Consider the following 20,561-nt stretch of genomic DNA (forward strand, 5'->3'; position numbering starts at 1 on the left):
CCCCTGCCTGCACCCGGCCGGTGGGATGCACCGGACGGTCCCGGCACAGCTCGGGCTGTGTTCGCCCTCCCAAGCCCGGCTGCTGGCCTGTGCGGTGTCACCGGGGCAAACCGCAAAGACCGAGAGCGACCGGGGCTTTTAGGGAAGAAAAAAACGAGGAGACTGGTTAAGTGAGAGTGTGTAACAACTATCCCACCGGCTGCGGGAAGCCGCTATTTGGGAATATCGCTCCTTTCCATGCAGTTCTTTAGGTTTTTGGCACATGCAAGCCTGAAGGAGAAACTAGGCTTCCCCTGGGCTTCCTTCCCTCGAGGTCGTTGTCACATATTCCTGCCTTCCAAGGTTTCACTCTCGTTTCCATCCGTTCCCATACCGGCTGACAGCTCCCCGACTGAATCTCGCACCGGGCTGTTTTTCTGGTGCTGTGTTACCCGCGGGGCTGAGTAACATGGCAGCTTCGGCACAGCTTTGTGGCAGGTAGCGGGCCGGTAGCTGCCAGGCAACACCTTTTGCCTGTCAATGTTATCTCTGGGAGCCCGGCTGGCGAGGGTAAGCGGGGAGGGAGGTACCGGCATCCTTCACCTGCCGAGGGCGGGACTCGAACCGCGGCCTTTCCACACGTTTCTCCGCCCCCGCGGATCGCGGGCCTGGGCCTTTAAAGAGCGAGGGGGGCGGCCCCGCGCTGTCCAATAGGAACGCGGCTTGCTTGCAGGTGGAGTGGGCGGGCCGCGGCGGCGCCGGGAGCAGCCATGGCGCGGGCGGGGCGGGCGGCGGTAGCGGGGCCGGGCGAGCTGCCGCGGGGCCGGCGGGGACACAGCGGCCGCGGCCCCGCCGAGCGCCTGTAGCCGCGGCCGGGCCGCAGGCTGGCGAGCCGGGGCGCGCTGGCGGCGGCCGCCGCGGCGGCGGCGGAGGAGGGAGGCGGGAGCCAGCCGCCGGCCGCGCCGCCACACAAGAAGATGAAGAAGCGGAAGGAGCTGAACGCCCTCATCGGCCTGGCCGCCGACGGCCGCAGGAAGAAATCCCTCAAGAACGGCTCGGGCCACCGGCTGTTGCGCACCGAGCCGCCCGCCTCTGACTCCGAGTCCAGCTCCGAGGAGGACGAGTTCGCGGCGGCGGGGGCGCGGGGCCGCTGCGGCAAGTGAGTCCCGGGGCTGCCGGTGGGACCCGGGCCTGCCCGCCCTTGGCTCGGGCCCCCGCCGGGCTCCGGGGCGGAGCTGGAGGCGGCTGGGGGGCGCTGGGGGCTGCCAGGGAAGACCTGGAGCTGCGGGGAGCGTGTCTGGCGCAACAGGTCGCTTGGTGGGGGCTGGAAGCAGATCTGAACCGGCCTCTGGCTTTTTTCTTTTTTTTTTTCCTGTTTTTGTGCTCACCACAACTTGAGCCCTTAGAGCAGCTCGGGAGCAGTTGCTTGGAATGTCAAGTGTGGTTGTTCCCGTGTGTCCGGCATGGCACAGTCCTGTACCTGCACGCTGACGCTGGTTTTGTTGCGGACACCGTGTGCTTTTGCCAATAAATAAACCTTTTAGTTTACTAATGGACTTCTAAGAATTACTAAAAGTAGGCATGTCGCAGAGAAACTTCGGCTTTTGCAGTTTAGTGTAATCTAGAAGTCCTTGTCGTAACATTATGGTAATACCCTTTCTTGAATCTGGCTTTCCAAGCTATTGAGCAGATGTTCCTAACATAAGTTTATGTGAGCAAAGCAGGAAATTTTAGTAAGGGAAACCTGACAGCTGCTGCTAAATGTGCTAGATATGCCTCCTGAGGATAAACTGAACAGAGTAATAGAGTAATAGCCCTGATCTCACTGCGTAGCCTTCCAAGATTTATTCTTGGAAAAGCATTCGTTAGCTTGTCAGCCAAAACACGTGCTGTTCCAGCACTGTCCTTTACTTTGATAGATCAATAGCTAAAACTTTTATAAGTACTGTGTGATATTAACAATCCGCTATTTTTGTTTTGCCCAGGGGAGACTATCTACGATGCTGCAAATTCTGTTACCCATTATGTGCATTTGTCATTCTCGCCGCTTGCGTGGTAGCGTGCGTTGGCTTGGTCTGGATGCAGGTGGCTCTCAAGGAGGATCTGGACGCAATAAAGGAGAAGTTTCGAACTAGTAAGTCTCAGTCTAACCGCACTATTTCATGTTTGTTTTGGGCAGCGTGAAGAGCTTTAGTTGCCCACTTTCTTATTCAAAGTCTGAAAGTGCTGAGTAGACAAACTGTCCCTGAATTGAGGAGTCTTCTGAGGCTGGGTGAATCTAAGGCAAATGTTATATATTCTTGCTTGCTCTATATATTCTGAGGAGCAGGAGGCTGGACTAGTTGAGCCTGTAGTTGCTTGTACATGCATTTCTAAAATTCCTGGCTTGGGTCTTGGAAACGCTCTCTTCCAAAGGAAACTGTATTTAAAAAGGAAAAGTTCTGATCAGCCCCATAAAAGCAGTATAAGGGATTTTGATGTATCCCTTAAAATAATGGAAAACAGTGTTCTTGTCTTGAGCTCTTTCAAAAGCATCTGATACTTAGTGTAGTCTTACTCCAGTTTGCATGTTGCTTTGGTATTGTTTTTTCTTTGTGTTCTCTGAATGTTTGTCTTGTTTGCACTGACCTGTTCTTGTTCAACTTTCATGTTGTGTTGCATATGGTGTGAAATTACTTCATGTTTAATACTTTGAAGTATGGAGTTAATGTGAAGCATTTTGCTTGTAAGCCTCAGGTTTTCCTTGTCCATGTTACAGTATTGAAATCTTACTTCTGTAGTGCTGAGGTATAACAAATGGTGAAATTTCCATGTAACACATGCGCTCTGTTCTCTGTACCTCACCTGTGGATACAAGATACATTTTGGTGCCTTATTTCAGTAGCAATTAAAATCCTATATGTTGAAAGAGGCAAGGATAAGCTGAGGAACTGTGCGAATGGAGCAGAAGAGAGTGAAGCTAAAGCATTCAGGGGGTCTCTAGCTGCTTCAGGAAAGCTAGGTAGTTATGTTTGCCCTGAGGAGCACCACTGTTGACTGCGGATTTTGTCCCATAGCTTTGGTCCTTGTCGTAGAGATTTTATGCCCAGGAGTTGCAGGTGACCTTAAAAATAAGGCTGGTAAAATAAATTAATAAATCAGGAGGTTGCTAGGGCTGGAAGTAAGCAGAGGGCTTGATTTGCTTGTGGTAAAAGAGGTATTGAGGAAATGTGTGTAGAAATTCTTTGCTGTTGATGTTCAGGGGCTTTCTGTTGGGGTGTGTAACTCTGCTGTGAGGTGGGGAGTTGTCTGCCAAGCTGGAACCTGCTGGCTGGGAGTGAGAAGGTGCTGCTGACAGATGTGCTTTTATGTGAACTGGTACTGAACTCTGAAAGCCAGCCGTGACTGGCATCGGCCAGTTTGGGAGGGTTCCTTCAGTTGGAGGCGCTGCTTTGTGACTGGGAGCATTTTGAACAGCTCTGCAGCGGCTGTTCCTGTGTTCTGGGTAAATGCTGCTCCCCACGGACTGCTCTGCCTTAAGTATGTACTGGCAGTGAAAGTTTTGCACAATGACAACATTTGTTGGCTTTGGTGTAGTTAAGTTTTGACATTCCAGTTTTACACAGACCTCTTTGTTACAGCAGTCGTTCTCTCTGGGCCTACTGTCTGGCAACTACAGATGTGTTTGTTTTCTCCTTGATAGCCCTGATAGAAAAGCTGTGCATTTATTTAATAGTTGGTCTAGTGATAAAATGGTCTCAGATTTCCTTGCTACTATAATAGCATGCCCAGAAGCTGGACAGGAGTCTTGTAATGAAGCAGAGCATTAAAAACAATAAGAAACAGCCAGCAAGAGTAACTTGACTCCAAAAGGTAACGCTGTGCTTTGGTGAGGTGCGTGGGTAGATGGAGGAACATGCATGGCATCCCTCTGTCCTACAGCAGGGGTGGAAAAACAATATTCCTCCTCTGCATCTTCGTCCGTGTTTTTCCCCATAAGAGCAGAGTCCCATGGCAGTATTTGTTAATGTTCTGCCATCCTTCGAACAAACTGAGTATGGTACGAGTGCTTTTTAAAAATAAAACATCTCTGCATCCAGTATGTTTGGGGTAGGGTAAAGTTATGGTAATGTTTCCCTTCAGTTCTTAGTGATGATGCTAAGAACACATGGAACACTTAGGATTTTTTTTTGCAGTGCTAGGAAGGTTAAGCGTAGTGTTGCTGCACACAGTAAGAGTGGCAAAACAAAAAATAATTTGTCTGCTAAAGCCTCTGAAGCATCAGATTCAATGTGAACTGCTTGTGTCAAATGCACGATTAGCTCTCAATCTGTTTTGGCTAAAATACAGTTTTCAAGGACTTACTTAATTGAAGATGTTACTTGGATCTTGAGTGACCCATGCAGATGACTCTGTACCTAGAAATGACTCTTAGGACTTGCTTCAAGAAAAATGAGGTGGGTTTTTGAACATGCACGACTTTCCAGTTGTGTGTATCGGGGTATGCACTCCTGAAGGCGTCCTCATTTGACTGGGTGGGTTACAGAAGCAAATTTGTTCTGGGAACTGCCAGCTATGTACCACGTAGGTCCCGCTGCCCTTGGCAGTCTGTGGTCTGAACGATGATGTGTTGTGGAGGATTCCACTGCTGCCTGACAGGGCGGAGGTGCAGGGTTTGGAGGACTGTCATCTCCCTCTCCAAACCTTTGCTTATTTGTTTCTCAGAGCCAGGGATTTAGGATTGCCTAACAGCGCTTGCAGCTAAACAGCTTAGTCACTGCAGACCTGGAAGAGCTGCATTTCTGAGGCTCACTTAAACTGATTTGTGCTGCGTGTTTCCCTCTTCCTCCAGTATTAATTGCAGTAATAACTGACATGATTTCCAGGGACCTTGTTTACTGATTTGTTTACCAACAGATGCTAGTGTGTAGGCTTGTATGTTCTTTTTCAGTTGTCCTTCTGTCACGTGGAACAACTGTAATCACGTTAATCTCTTTGGAATTCACTTCTTTATCAGCAGCCCCTTTGCAGACTTGAAAAGGGCACAGAGTTTCATTTCATGTACCTCCTTTGCCCTGGTGCTCTTGGCAGTTCTTATTTACAGTCCCATTACTATTTCATGTCCCTCTGTGAAAGTGATGTAAAATCACTGCACTAAATAAAGACCTGCTGAGGCTTGCCAGAATGACAGTACTATTGCAAAGTGTTAAATTTAGTACGATCTCTTTGGGTTCTCTCTGCAGACGTTATTACTCTTTAAACAAAAAGAGCTGTCTTTGTGAACAAACACTTAATTCTGAATTGGCAGTAAACCCATATGTAGAAGCTCTTATTACCTTCTTTCACTGCTGTAGATGCTGCTGCTTGTAATTTTGTTTTCCTTTCAACATTGTTTACCTGGCCTTTGGGGATTTTTTTTTTTAGAAAAGCAAATTCAATTATTTTTTCATGTTTTTTAGTGGAATCTAATCAAAAGACGTCATTCCAAGAAATTCCGAAACTGAATGAAGATTTGGTGCAGAAGCAAAAGCAACTAGAACAAATTGAGACTGGAGAACTGGGGCTAAATAAAATTTGGATCAATATCACAGAGATCAATAAACAGGTGAGAGGGATCAATGTTTGGTTTTGAAAAATAGTAAAATATTCCATTCAAATTTATTTTTACAGAAGTTATTTTCATTTTTGGTGCTGGGCTTTTATCTAAGAACTTCTATGATGATATGCTAAACTTCTAAAGTTAAAATGGAGTATAAGCCTCATTAAAAAGGCAAAAAAAGTTTGAGGCTGATTGAAAAGAGGAGAAGTTATGCAACTTCAGGCGGGACTTGAAAGAACCCGAGGACTGTGCGGTTCTGAATTTTTCTGCCAAATTGTGCTGGTTATGATGAGCGATTTGTTATTTCGGAGGTGTCCGCAAAAGTTTCATAAGCCTTGAAAAGAGTTGCAATCAGTGCAAGTTCATGTTGCTACAATTGAAGTACTGGTGTCTTGTGAATATAAAATCTGCTAATACACACTTGGAATCTAAGCTGGTGTAAATCTTAGCTCTGTTTATACGGCTAGAACTAAGCCACTTAACAGAAAGCTGTTTCCTCAGCTGATCTATTAACTCATGCTTCAAAGCAAACATCCAGCAAGGCTCTTTGGGGAATTTTGCCTCAGAGTAAAAGTTCAGAGCTGCTCACAGTTAGTGGTATCAAGAGGTATGTATGGGAACTCTCTCCAATGCTGGTGCTTTGGGTTTAATTTTTAAGAGTGAGGTGCCTGCTCAGTTTAGCTTTTTTTCAGTCCTGTGCAGCGCTGAAGTGCTTAACGTGGCACATAAATATATTTGAAAATTTGACTTGCTTGCTTTGGCATCTGAGAGTATGCATTATCTGCAGATATTAGGGTACTTCATTCAACTTTTAAGATGCTGTCATCTGTACCTGGATATTAAAGATACTTGTACATGGTTCTTGCAAAGCCTGGAGTTACTTCAGGGTCTGGTTCCAGGGTGAGCCAGCTCTTCTGGGGATCAACATTTAGTTCCTGTTCTTTTCCATGAATTGTTTGGGGTGTGCTGCTGGGACTTATTTCAGCCAATATTCACAGCTGTGGAACCAGGAAGCCCACAAGCCAGCTTATCAGGTTTGGCCTCATGTACAACTAGAGTCTTGCACATTTCCTCAGCTTGCGAAACAACTGTTTTTTTTTTTAACCAGAAGAGAGTGAGTTTTATCTGCTCTACTTTTGTGTTGTCAAATGCAAGAATAAAACTATCTTTCTTTGTTTTGACTACTGATGGCTACAAATTGATCTTAAAGCGATAGTGTTAGCAATTAATGACCAGCATGTAGTTGTTTTTAATTTATTTGCCAACCTCTCAGTTGGAATGAATAAATAACATTGAAAACCCATTGAGTGACTTACCGCCTGGGTCAAACAGCTGACAGAAATGGCGCTGACCTGCTGTGCCTGGATTGGCACTGTTGCACCTCTGTGGCAGAAGGTTTGGATGAGACATACAACTGTCGCTCAGCTGGAGAAGCTGCATGTTCACTGGGTTTTGCCAGGCAGCTTTGATTGCTAAATACAAAAGTAGGTGACTGTTTCCTCCACGTAAGGGCTTTTTGCGTAATTTTTTAAATCTGTCTTGAGCAACAGCCTCTCTCTAAGGCGATGAATGTAAAACGGGCAGAGGTTACCTTATTGAAAAGAAGGGGCTTAAATGCTTTCATTCAGTTGAAAGAAAAAGAGTCATTGCTCCTGTTGCAAGAGGCAGAATATTTTTAATGTAGCCTATGCAGGACTGATAACCCAGAGACAGGGGTGTTTTGTGTGTCTACATATATAATTTTGTCTTGCCTGATGTTTTAATGTTACAAATGGAGTCATTAGTATTGGAAAAGATCAGAATCAAAATTATGTTTACTAATTCTAAATATTCCTCCTTGTTTTTAGATATCACTATTGACCTCAACAGTAAATCATCTCAAAAACAACATCAAGTCTGCTCCTGATCTGATTTCTCTTCCTCTCACAGTAGAGAAACTTCAGAAGGCAAGTACCGTGAATATGGCTTTTGCTAAACGTGTTCTGTGCTGCTAAGCTGCAGCTGGGCCCTTGGGGACAGCAGTGACAACAGGAATTACCTGACTTGCACGTGAGGAATATTTGCTTCTCTTGTTTTTAGACTGCACTTCATATACATGGTATTGTATGGTCCTACGATGATGTATGGCAGGTAAAAAAATTGAAGGCATTGTTTGTCACTTTCTGGAGATGGATTTGTTTGTATTATATTGTCACTTGACCTCAGAGCTCATCTTTCTGGTTGCTTTCCTTCAGCTTGCTAATCTTAACATCATTTAAGACACTTGCAAAAAGCCTGTCTGCAGTTTTACAGCTCTGTTTGCAAACAGGTGGCTTGTTTAGCTTTTTGTAATCGGAAAACAAAACAAATAGCTTTATGGGAAACTTCCTCATCTCGAGCAGTACGTAGTTCTACATCTGACTCTGCATTTGCAGTCTTGAGGTGGGTAGGGGTGTAACTTGGGAGCGGTGGGCTGGAACATCAGTGTGGGAGTTTCCTTGTTGCTCTGGACGTGCACAGCAAAACATGAGTTGTACCAGGATGGCTTTCTGGCAATCCCTTGAAAGGTGGGGCCCTACTGGGTGGTACATGATTACTTCTAAAGTGACTGCTGTGAGAATTCTTTACCAAAGAACTGTCCTGTTTATTTTGGTGCAAAGAATGGCTTGTTGAAACTTCCCTGGCTTTTCCATGGCGGTTCTGTTTATTTAGCCATAAACATTTATATTGGGTGAACACCTAATGTGAGTCCAGTCTTTGTGGCTTTTATGAGTTTCCACTTCTCATTTGTTATCTTTACAAAATTAATGTATCATTAACAAGCTAGTCTAATGCAAAGCAGTTAGTGTGGTTTGGCTGATCAGGCTGCTAGGATTTCTTCTTCTGGGAGGAGTACAAAACTATTTCCTAAGCTTCTAATTCGCTTTTGTGAACATGCTGGATTTCCACTGTGTTATATCGGAAGTCTTAAGGTAGGACCTAGTCTGGAATCTGCACCTAGTTTATATATATAAAATACAGAAAAACCTTGTTGTCATCTTGCTGAACAGCAAGGCTTTTTCATGGTGAAATAAATCAGAAGTCATTTTGTTGAAATAAGTCATTTTCACGTTGTGAAAATCAAAGATCTTGGGAACTTTTGAGTTCTTTCCAGTCTCTGAGTCTAAGGGAAGTGTTAAGACGTGGCATCTGTTGCCACCGCCCTCTTGATGCCATCTTACTTGCATTTATGTTTTAGAAGGTTGATATAGTAAAGACAGCTGGATTCCTTCCAGGTGGTATATTGTGAGGTGTTGAATGTAGAAAAACTATGTGAAAGTTTAAATACGATAGTTTTAATGATTTGTAAGTGTCATGTTAATGGAAAACCATAGGTTTCAAGACTTGGACTTCTTTTTGACCTCTGTGTGCTTGCTGCACCACCTCCTGCCACATAGGAGTGTGGTTGTGGGTTGGTAACCCAGCTGTTGATAGCCCTGGTGAAATATATCCTGCTCCACCGTCCATTGCATCTACCTGTCTTTGGAATTACCTGCCTTTCTTGGAATAAATAATCTATCAGCAATCCTGGCTAACTGGGGAGGTCCCAGTTGACTGGAGCATAGCAAATGTGATGCTCATCTACAAGAAAGGCTGGAAGGAGGATCTGGGGAAATACAGGCCTGTCAGCCTGACCTTGGTGCCAGGGAAGGTTATGGAGCAGATTGTCTTGGGTGCCATCACATGGCACGTACAGGAAAACCAGGAGATCAGGCACAGTCAGCATGGATTTATGAAAGGCAGGTCCTGCTTGACCAACCTGATCTCCTTCTATGGCAAGGTGACCTGCTTAGTGGATGAGGGGAAGGCTGTGGATGTTGTGTGCTTAGACTTTAGTAAAGCCTTTGACACTGTCTCCCACAGCGTTCTCCAGGAGGAACTGGCAGCTTGTGCCTTGGACAGACGTACTCTTTGCTGGGTAAAGAACTGGCTGGATGGCCAGGCCCAAAGAGTTGTGAATGGAGTTAAATCCACTTGGCGGCCAGTCGTGGGTGATGTTCCCCAGGGCTCAGTATTTGGGCCAGTTCTGCTTAATCTCTTTATCAGTGATCTGGATGAGAGGATGAAGTGCACCCTCAGTAAGTTTGCAGATGACCCCAAGTTGGGTGCAGTGTTGATCTGCTGGAGGGTAGGTTGGCCATACAGAGGGATCTGGACTGGCTGGATTGTTGGGCTGAGGCCGATTGCATGAGGTTTAACGAGGCCAAGTGCTGGGTCTTGCACTTGGGTCATAACAGCCCCAGGCAGCGCTACAGGCTGGGGGAACAGTGGCTGGAAAGTGCCTGGGGGAAAAGGATCTGGGGGTGTTGGTTGAGAGCAGCCGAACATGAGCCAGCGTGTGCCCAGGTGGCCAAAAGGTGGTCAAGCATTGGAACAGGCTGCCCAGGGAAGTGATTAAGTTGCCATCCCTGGAGGTGTTTAAAAAATGTGTAGATGTGGTGCTTAGGCATATGGTTTAGTGGTGGAGTTGGCAGTGTCAGGGTAATGGTTGGACTCAAAGGTTCTCTTCAATCCAAATGATTCTATGGAAAGGCTGCTATTCTTAGAACAGGATTTTGGTTTTCTTAAGCCTTTTTTTCCTGTATGTGCTGTTCCTGGAAATGGGGAGCTGCCTGCTGGGACAGCAGCTTTTGTTCAGGCTGATGAAAGGTGCCCCAGGTGTCCTGAGGTTCTTCAGGGCACAGAGGTGGATTACTGAGCCTGCGTTCAGACTTGCAAAATTAATCGCTGGAGGAAGATGATATTGTGTGGATATTGTTTGAATGTAGTCTGGGTAGCTAGAGGATCACTTCAGTGCCTTAAGAGCTTATAAACAGAGTCATAGGAAAAGGGGATTTTTAGATAGGTTCTCTTTGGTTTAATGATTGAATAAAGTATTAAAAATGGAGAGAGGAGCACAGGGGCATGCTCTGTCCTGTTACTGTCACTTCCAAGTGTTTGTGGATGTCCTGGCGGACAACCTGACTCTGGCTGCTGTGCTGTCAGCTGCCAAAACAGCAGCACAGCTCTACAGATGTTACTTCCTCAAGTTAGAGCTGAGTTTGGGGGAGTTCCCACAGGGGAAGGCAGGGGATGGCCATGGTCAGAGCAGACTGACTGGACCTGCAGGATTCATGGAGGCTTTCCTGATGCTTCAGAGCTATTCTTTCACTTTATGAAAGGCAATACTTGTTTGAAAATCTGATCTGCAACCTTTGGCAGACTCATTTTGCAGTGTATGGTGTGTCTGTGGGTAGCCCTGAAAGGCAATTAAGGCAGGCTAAATTGGAGATGTCAGCATCCTTGTGTTCAATACAAATGCTCCACGTAGAGTGGAAGTAAGATGTCTTCATATCAGGATTATTTTTTTAATTGATGCCAGAACATTTGTATTGTTGTGGGAGTAGCAAACCCATAGTTTTGGTTATCCAGCTTAAGCTCTCATGGTGTTGAATGTGGCCTGAGATGTATGTGATGGGTATAATTTGCAGTTTTGTCTGCAAAGAAAGTTCCAAATACTTCATATGCATATTTTTGTGGCAGTCTGCCTGCAGTTTCACTGACAAACCGTGTGTTCAGCCGATTGAAACTTTGGGGCAGTGCAGTTTGAGGAAGGCTGAGATTTTTCTCATCTTCTTTATTCCAGACTGTAGCGAACATAGGTAGCACGCTTACCAGTGTTTCTCACGATGTTGAAAACATACAGACAGTTATTGAAGAATACAAGAAATCCATAGAAATACTTCAGAATGATGTGGTAAGAAAATGTACTAATTTAACACTGTTTTAACCATGACCTGCCTGACACGAAGCAAGTTTAAGAACTGTATGGAGTTCTGCCTTATGCTTTCAAAATACTGTTGAAGTTTCAGTAGGTGTTGGTTGGTACGTTAATAAGCTGATGTTCTAATCTCTGGGAGGCATCTCCTATATGATACCAAGTATATATTTCCCCGGAGCCAGAATTATTGGTCCTTATTGCACTTCTTTATCCTGACCATCTTTACCACAGACTACTCACTGCATTTATACCGACCTCTCACTTGCGGTTAACTGACTCAATAAAGAAAGGGTTTTTTCAGCTAGACTGCTATACAGCATTACTTTAAGAATACTTGCAGATAAAAATCTAAATCAGGCGTGTTGTAAAACTTGATTCAGTCAGCGAGTGCTATGAAGACGTTGCGGATAGGACAGTGGTAGCACTGAAATGTGTGTCGTAGCTCATTGAAGGGAGAAGAGCTAACTTGGAAGGTTTACTTGAAATAATTTGGACCTTACGTGTTTGGAAGAGAAAACTCTGTATTATCCTGGTGCAACACACAGGATTGACCATAACTGTAGCAAAACATGCTCAGCTACAACCTGCCAGTTATTAAAAGCTTAGTATTGTTTTTACAGGTGTTTGGTAATATAACTTTCTACTTATTTCCTTAGAAGGAATTAAAGCAGATACCTTCACTTCCCTCCACTGTTGTGCCAAGGACTGAGAGAAATCAGACAGAAAATTGCAAACAGGTATTTTTCTCCCTTGCATAAGGGATATTGGTACCAGTATCACTGATACTTTTCTTGTGTTTTGCAGTATTGTAGTTTACAAAAAAGTATGGGTTTTATCCAGACAATATAGATAGCATCCCTCAAGATACAATGAGATAATTTTGCTGTAATTTGTTCCTGTTGATGCACAAACAGGAAAGTATCCCAGTTTGAGAGTATTTTTGTGTGTTTTACCTGGGTGAGGAATAAAAAACAAATATCAAATTATAGGTGTACTTTGCTTATGTAAATTTAAATGAGTTAAAAGTGCCTTATCGAATGGATTTTATTGCCAATCTGTGCAAACTTGGGAGTGGCATGTATTGAGTCACCCCCACTGTAATGAGGTGTGGAGAGCAGGGAATAAGCAGCAAAAAAAGAAATAATACATGGGTGTTTAGGTGAATGGCATGGAATGGAAGGATTGTGTTTATTTACCTTTAAAGCGGTCAGTGTTTCCTCAAAAATGAATCTTGTGTATGAATATGCCTGGTACGTGCTTTCATGGGAAAAAGAGTTGGTGTGGTTACTAAGCTTGCCCTGGAAAATGAGATGAATAGGCTTTCTGTGTTTGCTGGCACAGCTGAAGTGATTACATTAGCAACAAAGAGGTTTGCCCTGAGGAAGAATCTCAGTTTCCATCTTTGAAAGCTGGAATAACTTGGTTCCAGGTTCCAGTATAAGTTGGGGAATGACCTATTAGAGAGCAGTGTAGGGAAAAGGGACCTGGGGGTCCTGGGGACAGCAGGGTGACCATGAGCCAGCACTGGGCCCTTGTGCCCAGGAAGCCAATGGTACCTGGGGTGGGTTAGAAGGGGGTGGTCAGTAGGTCAGAGAGGTTCTCCTGCCCCTCTGCTCTGCCCTGGGGAGACCACACCTGGAATCTTGTGTCCAGTTGTGGCCCCTCAGTTCCAGCAGGACAGGGAACTGCTGGAGAGAGTCCAGCGCAGCCACCAAGATGCTGCAGGGAGTGGAGCATCTCCCGTGTGAGGAAAGGCTGAGGGAGCTGGGGCTCTGGAGCTGGACAAGAGGACACTGAGGGGGGACCTCATTAATATTTACAGATATATAAAGGGTGAGTGTCAGGAGGATGGAGCCAGGCTCTTCTCGGTGACAACCAATGGTAGGACAAGGGGTAATGTGTTCAAATTGGAACACAGGAGGTTCCACTTAAACTTGAGAAGAAATTTCTTCATGGTGAGGGTGGCAGAGCCTGGCCCAGGCTGCCCAGGGGGGTTGTGGAGTCTCCTTCTGTGCAGACATTCCAACCCGCCTGGACACCTTCCTGTGTAACCTCATCTGGGTGTTCCTGCTCCATGGGGGGATTGCACTGGATGAGCTTTCCAGGGCCCTTCAACCCCTGACATTCTGGGATTCTGTAACTTTCTGGAATTTTCCAGTTGGATGTTTTCAGTCGTGTTGATGGAGAGCCAGTCTACAGTCTGTCCAGTTAAACTGGGTCAGTCACCATGTTAATAGCAAGATCGCTGCAGAGGTTGAGTATACCAACATGTTCTATATTTCAGGACAGCCAGTCACTGCACACAGCTTTGGAGGAGTTAAATAACACTGTACTGGTGTACCAAAAGCTGAATGACATCAAGCTTCTAAATGTGGATTCAGCCATCGGTAACCTCAGCCAGAGGGTTATGCTGTTAGAAAACTCTGCCCTTGCTGTGAATAATCTGGACAAAAGAGAGAACTTGTCTATCAGTGTGGTAAGTATTTGATGACTGGGGGTGTCTACTCAGGCTGGTAGCTTCAGTACTTCCTATATGCTACAGATACAGCTTGTCAAACTAAAAATGTCAGCATGGAACTCGAGACACTCAGGATTTAATTTTAAAAGGCTGAATTTTTTTCGGTGTTTCTGAACAGATAACTGCTGCAGAGATACACTTAATGTTATTTCTTCCCTGTAGAATCTACAGAAAAGTGTCCAAAATGTGGAGACATTGAAGACTTGGGCAACTTCTTAATGGGGCAGGATTCACAAACCTGTTTAACTATGTTTCAGGAAAGCACTGTGGCACATAAGGGGCTGTTAAGGAGGAGCCACGTAGGCCTCTGGATTGTTCAGTGGTGCTTAAATGCTAAAAAATACTAAATAGATTTGTGGATCCTTCCAGTGCTCTCTTTATGCCATACTGGGGCCTGTCTCTGAGAACATGTTCTATATGTTTAGTAACAAGGAACATAGTGATGTTGCTGTGGTAAACTACATAACCCACTGTCTTCATGTTTATTCTAGCATGTAATTGTCCTGTTTGTTTCCCTGCTTCATGCCTGCCAAATTTGAAGGAAAGAAACTCCACTGTAGGAAATAAGCATATGAGTAAACTCTGCTCTCCTTAATTGTTTTTTGTAGGGGAATGATGCAACTACCTCTCGAAAAACACAAAACGAAGATCAACTAGATAATGAAAGTCATTCAGATAAAGAAGAAAAGGTAAAGTAGGGAAACACAAATTACACTGGATTAGTAGAACCTATCATTGTCTTTATAATCATGTTTTAAATGAGACTTAATTGAGAAAAGATCTGCAAGCAGGCTAATCTGATCCAGTCTCTTTTGAAAGTCCAGAGTAGAAGGACAGCATATTCACACCATTTTTGAGGAAGGAAGTAAATTAGGAGATAAGTTGTAATAGTTTAAAGTCTTGCTGTTCTGACTACGTGTGGGATAACACAGCAGAGCTGCTCTGTTATCCTTCCATGAAGCTGAAGGAACCTTGGGAGGGTCAGACCATGGTCCAGTGGAGCAGAGGACTCTGGCACCAGCTCATTTGAGTTCCTATTGCTGTGCTGTCAGTAAAGCCAGCCTAACTATCGTGGGTTTACACCGCAAATGGGGTTATGGCATTTATCCAGGTTAAAAAACTCCCTTAGGTTGACCAAGGGAAGCTTTGCACTAGTGAAGTCTGGGAATTGATGGAAGTCACCTCTTGGTAATGATCTGGTGATTGGCTGTGGGCGAGTTTAACAGATGAACTGAATCGCCAGATTGTGGGCTGGGGATGAGAGGTGGTGCTGCGGAGGTTTCCAGCTCCTGTAAGGACGGCACGTGGCTGAACTGGCTGTGCTGTCCGTTCTGGGCTTAGACTGATGTGAAATGAATTTATCATCTGGAACCCACTCAAAAAAAGAAGCAAAAGAGCTCCCGATTAAAAAATGTGGTGGTTTTACTTCAACAGAAGGTAGTCAGTACTGCAGGCAAACATCCAAAACAATTATGCAATTCAATTAATGTATAAATGTTTGCTCCAAGCATATTTGACTATTTAATATTATAATTTTTCAGTCTTGTTCATTTACATAAGAACTACAGAAATTAAATGTCAAGTTATTTTGAAATTAGTGTCTGTGAAATAGTTGCCTACTTTTCAAATTGAGACTGATTCTGTTTTTTTCTTCCAGAACGTGTGAATTTATTCCTTACATATTTCCATAGATTTTTATTTTTAAACCTTGTTTATAATTTTAAACTTGATCAGCCTAGAGACCTTCAAGTCACTCAAAAGTACTTATATTTTTTTAATTACTCATTTTCCTGATCTTTTCCATCTGCTGAAGGGCTGCTTTGTAAGTTGTTGGGTTTTTTTTCCTACATATGCAGGAAACAGGAACCAGAGATTCTCAGGTATTAAAAAGAAAAGAAACACTGCAGCTGATCAATGCTCTCACAGGCAAGCCTGAAAATGACAGACCCACTGAGACATCACAGAATGGTGAGGACGTGTTGTAACAGTAAGCCATAAACCTGAACGTTCCCTGTGTCATTCAAAGAAGAATTAGCAAAGGAGGATAATCTAGAGTGTTCTTTGAGATTTTTGGTGAAGATTATTTTGGTTAAAGCGATAGGAAAGTGGTGGCTCTAAAACAGAAACCTTCAAACTTTTGTAGTCATAACTAGTTGACTTGAGGTGTGCAGCAGGATTCACATGCACCAGGAGCTTGTATTTGAAGGCATACAGGGGCTTAACCTGGAGAAGTTGCTACTCAGTAACATCTGCTTTTGCTCTTTCAAAATCAAAGGAGGAAAAGTTTGCATCTCTGACCTGTGTCAGTGTTGCACTGTTCCTGTATGTATTCAGGCAGTGCTGAAGATTCCAAATACTTAATTACGATAGAACTGCGCTTGTTAATTTGTTAAGCGGTAACTTGGAAGTTTAGACCTTGCTGTTGGGCAAGAGAAATACCCGTGCTGCCAAGGTGAAAACAACCCGGGTGGGCAGATGTAATTCACTTAATAAAGCTTGTTCAGCACTTTCAGACGTGGAATTACAAAGCGCTTCCAAGTCATTTGTGAATGGGGTTTACAAATACACATCTCCTGGTGCAGCATGAAAGATTAGAGCTGTATAACTGTCAAAAAAGTTTTCTTCCATCTGTTGTTCCAAATATTGGTAAAAGGGGACAACACTGCTGTATTCTGAAATGATTTTGCAGCGTTCTTATCCCATACAGCATCCGTGATGCAAAAGAAAAAGACCAAAAGTATTGGCCGTCTGTGTTTGTTTCTGCGAACTGTTATTCTGTGGAATTTGTAAGCCTAATAGAAGTTTTCTTGTAACAGTTGAAAGTAGTCTGAGTACTACAGCAAAGCCCACAGACCTTTCTAGGCTGGCGTCACGGTCGGCTGATGACAACGCTGAGAGTAACGGACAGCTGAGACATCTATCCTTACCAGGAATTGCCAGCATCGAAGGTATGTCCTTTCTAGGCTGACCTTTTTCTGAATATTTCATGTCAATGTTTAGGAGGTAAGTTGAACTGGAATTATGGTAGCGTGTCTAGGCGTTCTGGGAGAAGTGAAGTCAGTTTTAAAAGCTTGAGAACTATGGCCTTTCAAAAGAAAAATAACTAAACTAAACCCTAAACAAACAAAAAAACTAAAAGAAAAGATTTGTGTGTAAAAGGAAAGAAGCTGGGACTTAAAAAGAGTGCATTACAAGGGAATTTTAATTGTTTTGGGTGCCAAAGTACTATACCAAGTGCCTCAGAGATTGAAGGGTCAAGGGCAGAGTTAGGGTGCTGAAGGAAAATGAAATAGTCCAGTGTGTATGTTTTAGGTTTTTGTTAGGATTTTGTTTCTTCTGGTCAAATGAACGGTATCTGGATCCTGCTGTTCAGTCTGTTCATCTACTGAAAGGGCGATGTTTTGCATCAGGAAATGAATAGACACTTTTCCCTTTCTGTCTGTGCTGTTGGTATAGCAACAGTCCTTCAGAGCTTGCTTTTGTGGAGGAGAACTGCATCTGCATGCACTTAGTGGTTGTAGAATGGGCTATTAGTTGTGGCCAGAAATAGGGATTACTTTTTACACATTTAATGTAATTTAATCCAGAAATATTCGTGCTTTTTTCTCCTAAACTATTTAGCAACAGCATACAAGGCAAACTGCATACTTGGGGATGCTTTAATTACTAGCTAGTAAGACTGGAAGAGCAGCTTATAGGATGTTTCTGTGTACTTAAAGGAGCTACTTTAAAATCTTTGTTCTATTTGCAGATCTTCAGCATTTGTTTGAAAAAGCAACTGAAGATGCTGATAGAAAACTATCCCATGAAGATCTCCAAAAGCTGCTCGGCTCTACAGCCCCAGAGTCCCAGAGCTTTAAGAAATTTGACACAGATGGAGATGAGAAATACTCGTTACAAGAACTGAGATTAGCTTTAGGGGTATAGGATATATATTTAGAAATGTGATATTGATGGATGCTACTGTAGCTAAAGGAAACTACGGGACATGAAAAACTACGGCTGCACTTTCCTAGTGTTTTACTGATCTTTGGAGCTAAGTTACTGTACACATTGCCACCTCTTTTATTTTCGTTTGTGTTTATTGACATTTACAAAGTTTTATGTTGATAGGACATAATATTGGGACTGTGTTAAAATCCAGCAAATTCCCAAACTTGGCAACATTTTCTTCTCATTCTTTCCTTTTCAAGGGAGTTTTGGTTTTAATTTAAAATATGTACATACTAAAATAAAACTATGGTTTTATATTTCACTGAAATTTGCCTTAAATTAGAGAGCTGCACTTTATGTAGAGTGGAAGGAAATCTGTCTTGTAAAGATGGGCTTCTTCTGCTTGTAAATATTTGAGACAGAGTAAATTATGCATATTTAAGGAGAAGTTTGTGTCAGGGGCTGTGTTGGTAGGAAGGTGTTTATAATGAAAGACTGAGCCTAAAAGGGGTGGTGTTAAGAGCCTCAGCTAAATTTGTAATTATGACTAAGTATATCCATGAATGAGTTTGGACTCAGAGGAAAGCAGGAGTGGTAAATCATGCCCATCTATAGCAGGATTTATTTTTAGAGGGAAGAGTTGAAAGTGTTTTTTATATCATCAACCTACAGGAGCAATTACCTACCAAGTGCTTGGGTTTTCACTTCAGCATTCTTCTAGCTTTGCTGTATTGCATCCAGATTACATTTTGTGAGATGAGCCTATCTGTTTTTATTTAAAGAAAAGCAAGCTATTGAACAACTTTAACAGATGCTTAAGAGGTAAAAGTCTACAGTGCAGCCTGCTGAGTAGCACCTGAATAGCCCATGCTATGGGTACCATCAGTGGTGTGCTGATGGTCTCACTGGCTGGTCTCTGGAGATCTTGGAAGAACAGGGTTGCTGATGCTGCCGCTTCCTTCCATCCATCTGCTGTTGTTTGGGTCACTCTGAAGTGTCCTGAGTAAAGCTTGTGGTCACTGGGAGCGTGAGCAGGTGGGGAAGGCCTGGAGTAGACTTGTGGGCTGTTTCCTGACTAATGTGAACACGATCACTTCTTGGTACCTTTACCTTTTGTGTTCTTGCCAACAGAAGGGTATAAAAAGCAGGGTAGGAGTGTGCAGTTGCATCAGCATTCTCTACTGAGACCTGCTTCCTTAGTGAGGTTTCCTTACTATAGAGGAACTAAGGGTTTGTTTATGCTAGTGGATATAAACACAGAGCATGTTTATAACCTTCTGGAACACAGAAAATGGCTTTTGCAGAAGGGATTATTTTGCACTCTACATCAGGGCCAAGTCGGATGATTTTGCTCGCAAATATTGCTGATCTTGTTGGGAGTTTTTTGCATGATTAGTGAATTGAAGTTGCCCGCCTTGCTGAAGCATCAGTTTGTGTGGAAGCCTGTTCATAATTGTTGACTTTATATAACTTTAGACTGGATGTTTTATGAATAATTGTATTCTGGAAGTATGACTTTCTGAAGGAATGTAGAAAATCGAACCCTGTTGCCCATTGCCTAGGCTTCTTTCAGTGTTGCTCTTCTATCCTGTTTGGGTAATGCAGATGTGATGCTTTTGAATGATGTTTGAAAACACAGTATTTAAAAACAAAACCAACTAACCTGGGCTTTTGACAGGACAAGAAGCCAACACTTGTTTCTTGCCACCTCCCATGCCCTTTTATACACTACGGTATAATTCCTTAACCAAATAATAATAATTAAAAAAAAATAGCAATAAAATGTAACCATTCTGGTATTTTATTTGTACATACTGTATCATAGCCATATGCCAGAGTTTGCGAAATATTTTTGGAAGTTTGATTTGTATGGAACTTAACTTACCTTAAAATTTAAGGGATTATTGTATTGCCACGTGTTTTGTTGCAGTCTGCTTTACTTTTAAAGGCTCTTCAACAGCGTTAGTGAAACTGTCAGCTGGAGACAGCGTGTGCCGCTGCAGCCGCCCGCGGCCCAGGAGCTGAGCGCTGGGGCACAGCTCTCCAGTGGTGGCGTTCAGTTTGCATGGCAGGAGCACATTGCTGTAGTCACTGCTGTTGTGGGATGGACTTGTGCTGTCAATTTAACAAAATGTGGTGGTCCCTGGGTGCAGCGGTCGCTTTTGTTTGGCCGGGGGAGCTGGCAGGGGTGTGCTGCAGGCTGGGAGCGCCGCTCCCTGGCCAGGCTCTCCCAGCAGTGCAGGTTTTCTGCTCCCCTGCCCGTCTCCATCCTGTGTGCTCTTCCAAACCCCGGTCCCAGGGCTGACAGGCTTCCTCCCCCGTGGTTTGTTCAGGCTGCAGGTGGTGGAGGCCATAAAAGCCACAGCTGTGATAAATACGCTTGTCCAGATCTCTCTGCTGAGCTCATGGCTGCAGACCGTTGGTTTTCAGATGGGTGGCTGACACCAGCCTGAGGAGGGGCTGAGTCCGGAGAGACAAATGATGGCTGGAATCCAAAGAAACGAGGCAGCGAGTGCTGGGCTGGGAAGGGAGCATGTGCTGCTGGGACTTGCTGTGACCTGGTGTCCATTTTCAGGCTGTATTTGTGGGGTTTTGGTAGCGCCGAACACTGCGTGTCTGTCAGTGACCGGCCTGGCGCTGGGTGCGAGCTGCGGCCTCGCCGCCCTTTCCCATGTAACGCGGCTTTAATTTCTCTCAATAAACGTTCATTTCCAGCGTGTGTCCGGCCGGTTCATTCGCGGGGGGCGGGGCGTTGGGCGGAGCGTTGGGCGGGA

General features: G+C 44.1%; 1 protein-coding gene across 3 annotated transcripts; it reads left to right on the forward strand.

The window, feature by feature from the left end:
* Nucleotides 1-796: 796 nt before the first annotated feature.
* Nucleotides 797-20,501, forward strand: EFCAB14 (EF-hand calcium binding domain 14). 3 transcript variants are annotated; one of them, XM_082054620.1, is made up of 11 exons: nt 797-1,138; nt 1,965-2,113; nt 5,418-5,563; nt 7,405-7,503; nt 11,202-11,312; nt 11,996-12,073; nt 13,621-13,812; nt 14,463-14,543; nt 15,711-15,822; nt 16,671-16,802; nt 17,606-20,501. In XM_082054620.1, exons 1-11 carry the CDS (start codon nt 957-959, stop codon nt 17,779-17,781), a joined length of 1,458 nt encoding a protein of 485 aa, XP_081910746.1. In that variant the 5' UTR covers nt 797-956; the 3' UTR covers nt 17,782-20,501. The 3 variants fall into 3 exon arrangements, with proteins under 3 accessions (XP_081910746.1, XP_081910745.1, XP_081910747.1); XM_082054619.1 differs by having other exon boundaries at nt 798-1,138; nt 11,993-12,073; XM_082054621.1 differs by lacking the exons at nt 11,202-11,312; nt 11,996-12,073 and having other exon boundaries at nt 798-1,138.
* The last annotated feature ends 60 nt before the right edge of the window (nt 20,502-20,561 follow it).

The sequence above is a fragment of the Streptopelia decaocto genome (assembly GCF_964273445.1).
Source record: "Streptopelia decaocto genome assembly, chromosome: 5".
Classification (NCBI taxonomy): domain Eukaryota; kingdom Metazoa; phylum Chordata; class Aves; order Columbiformes; family Columbidae; genus Streptopelia; species Streptopelia decaocto.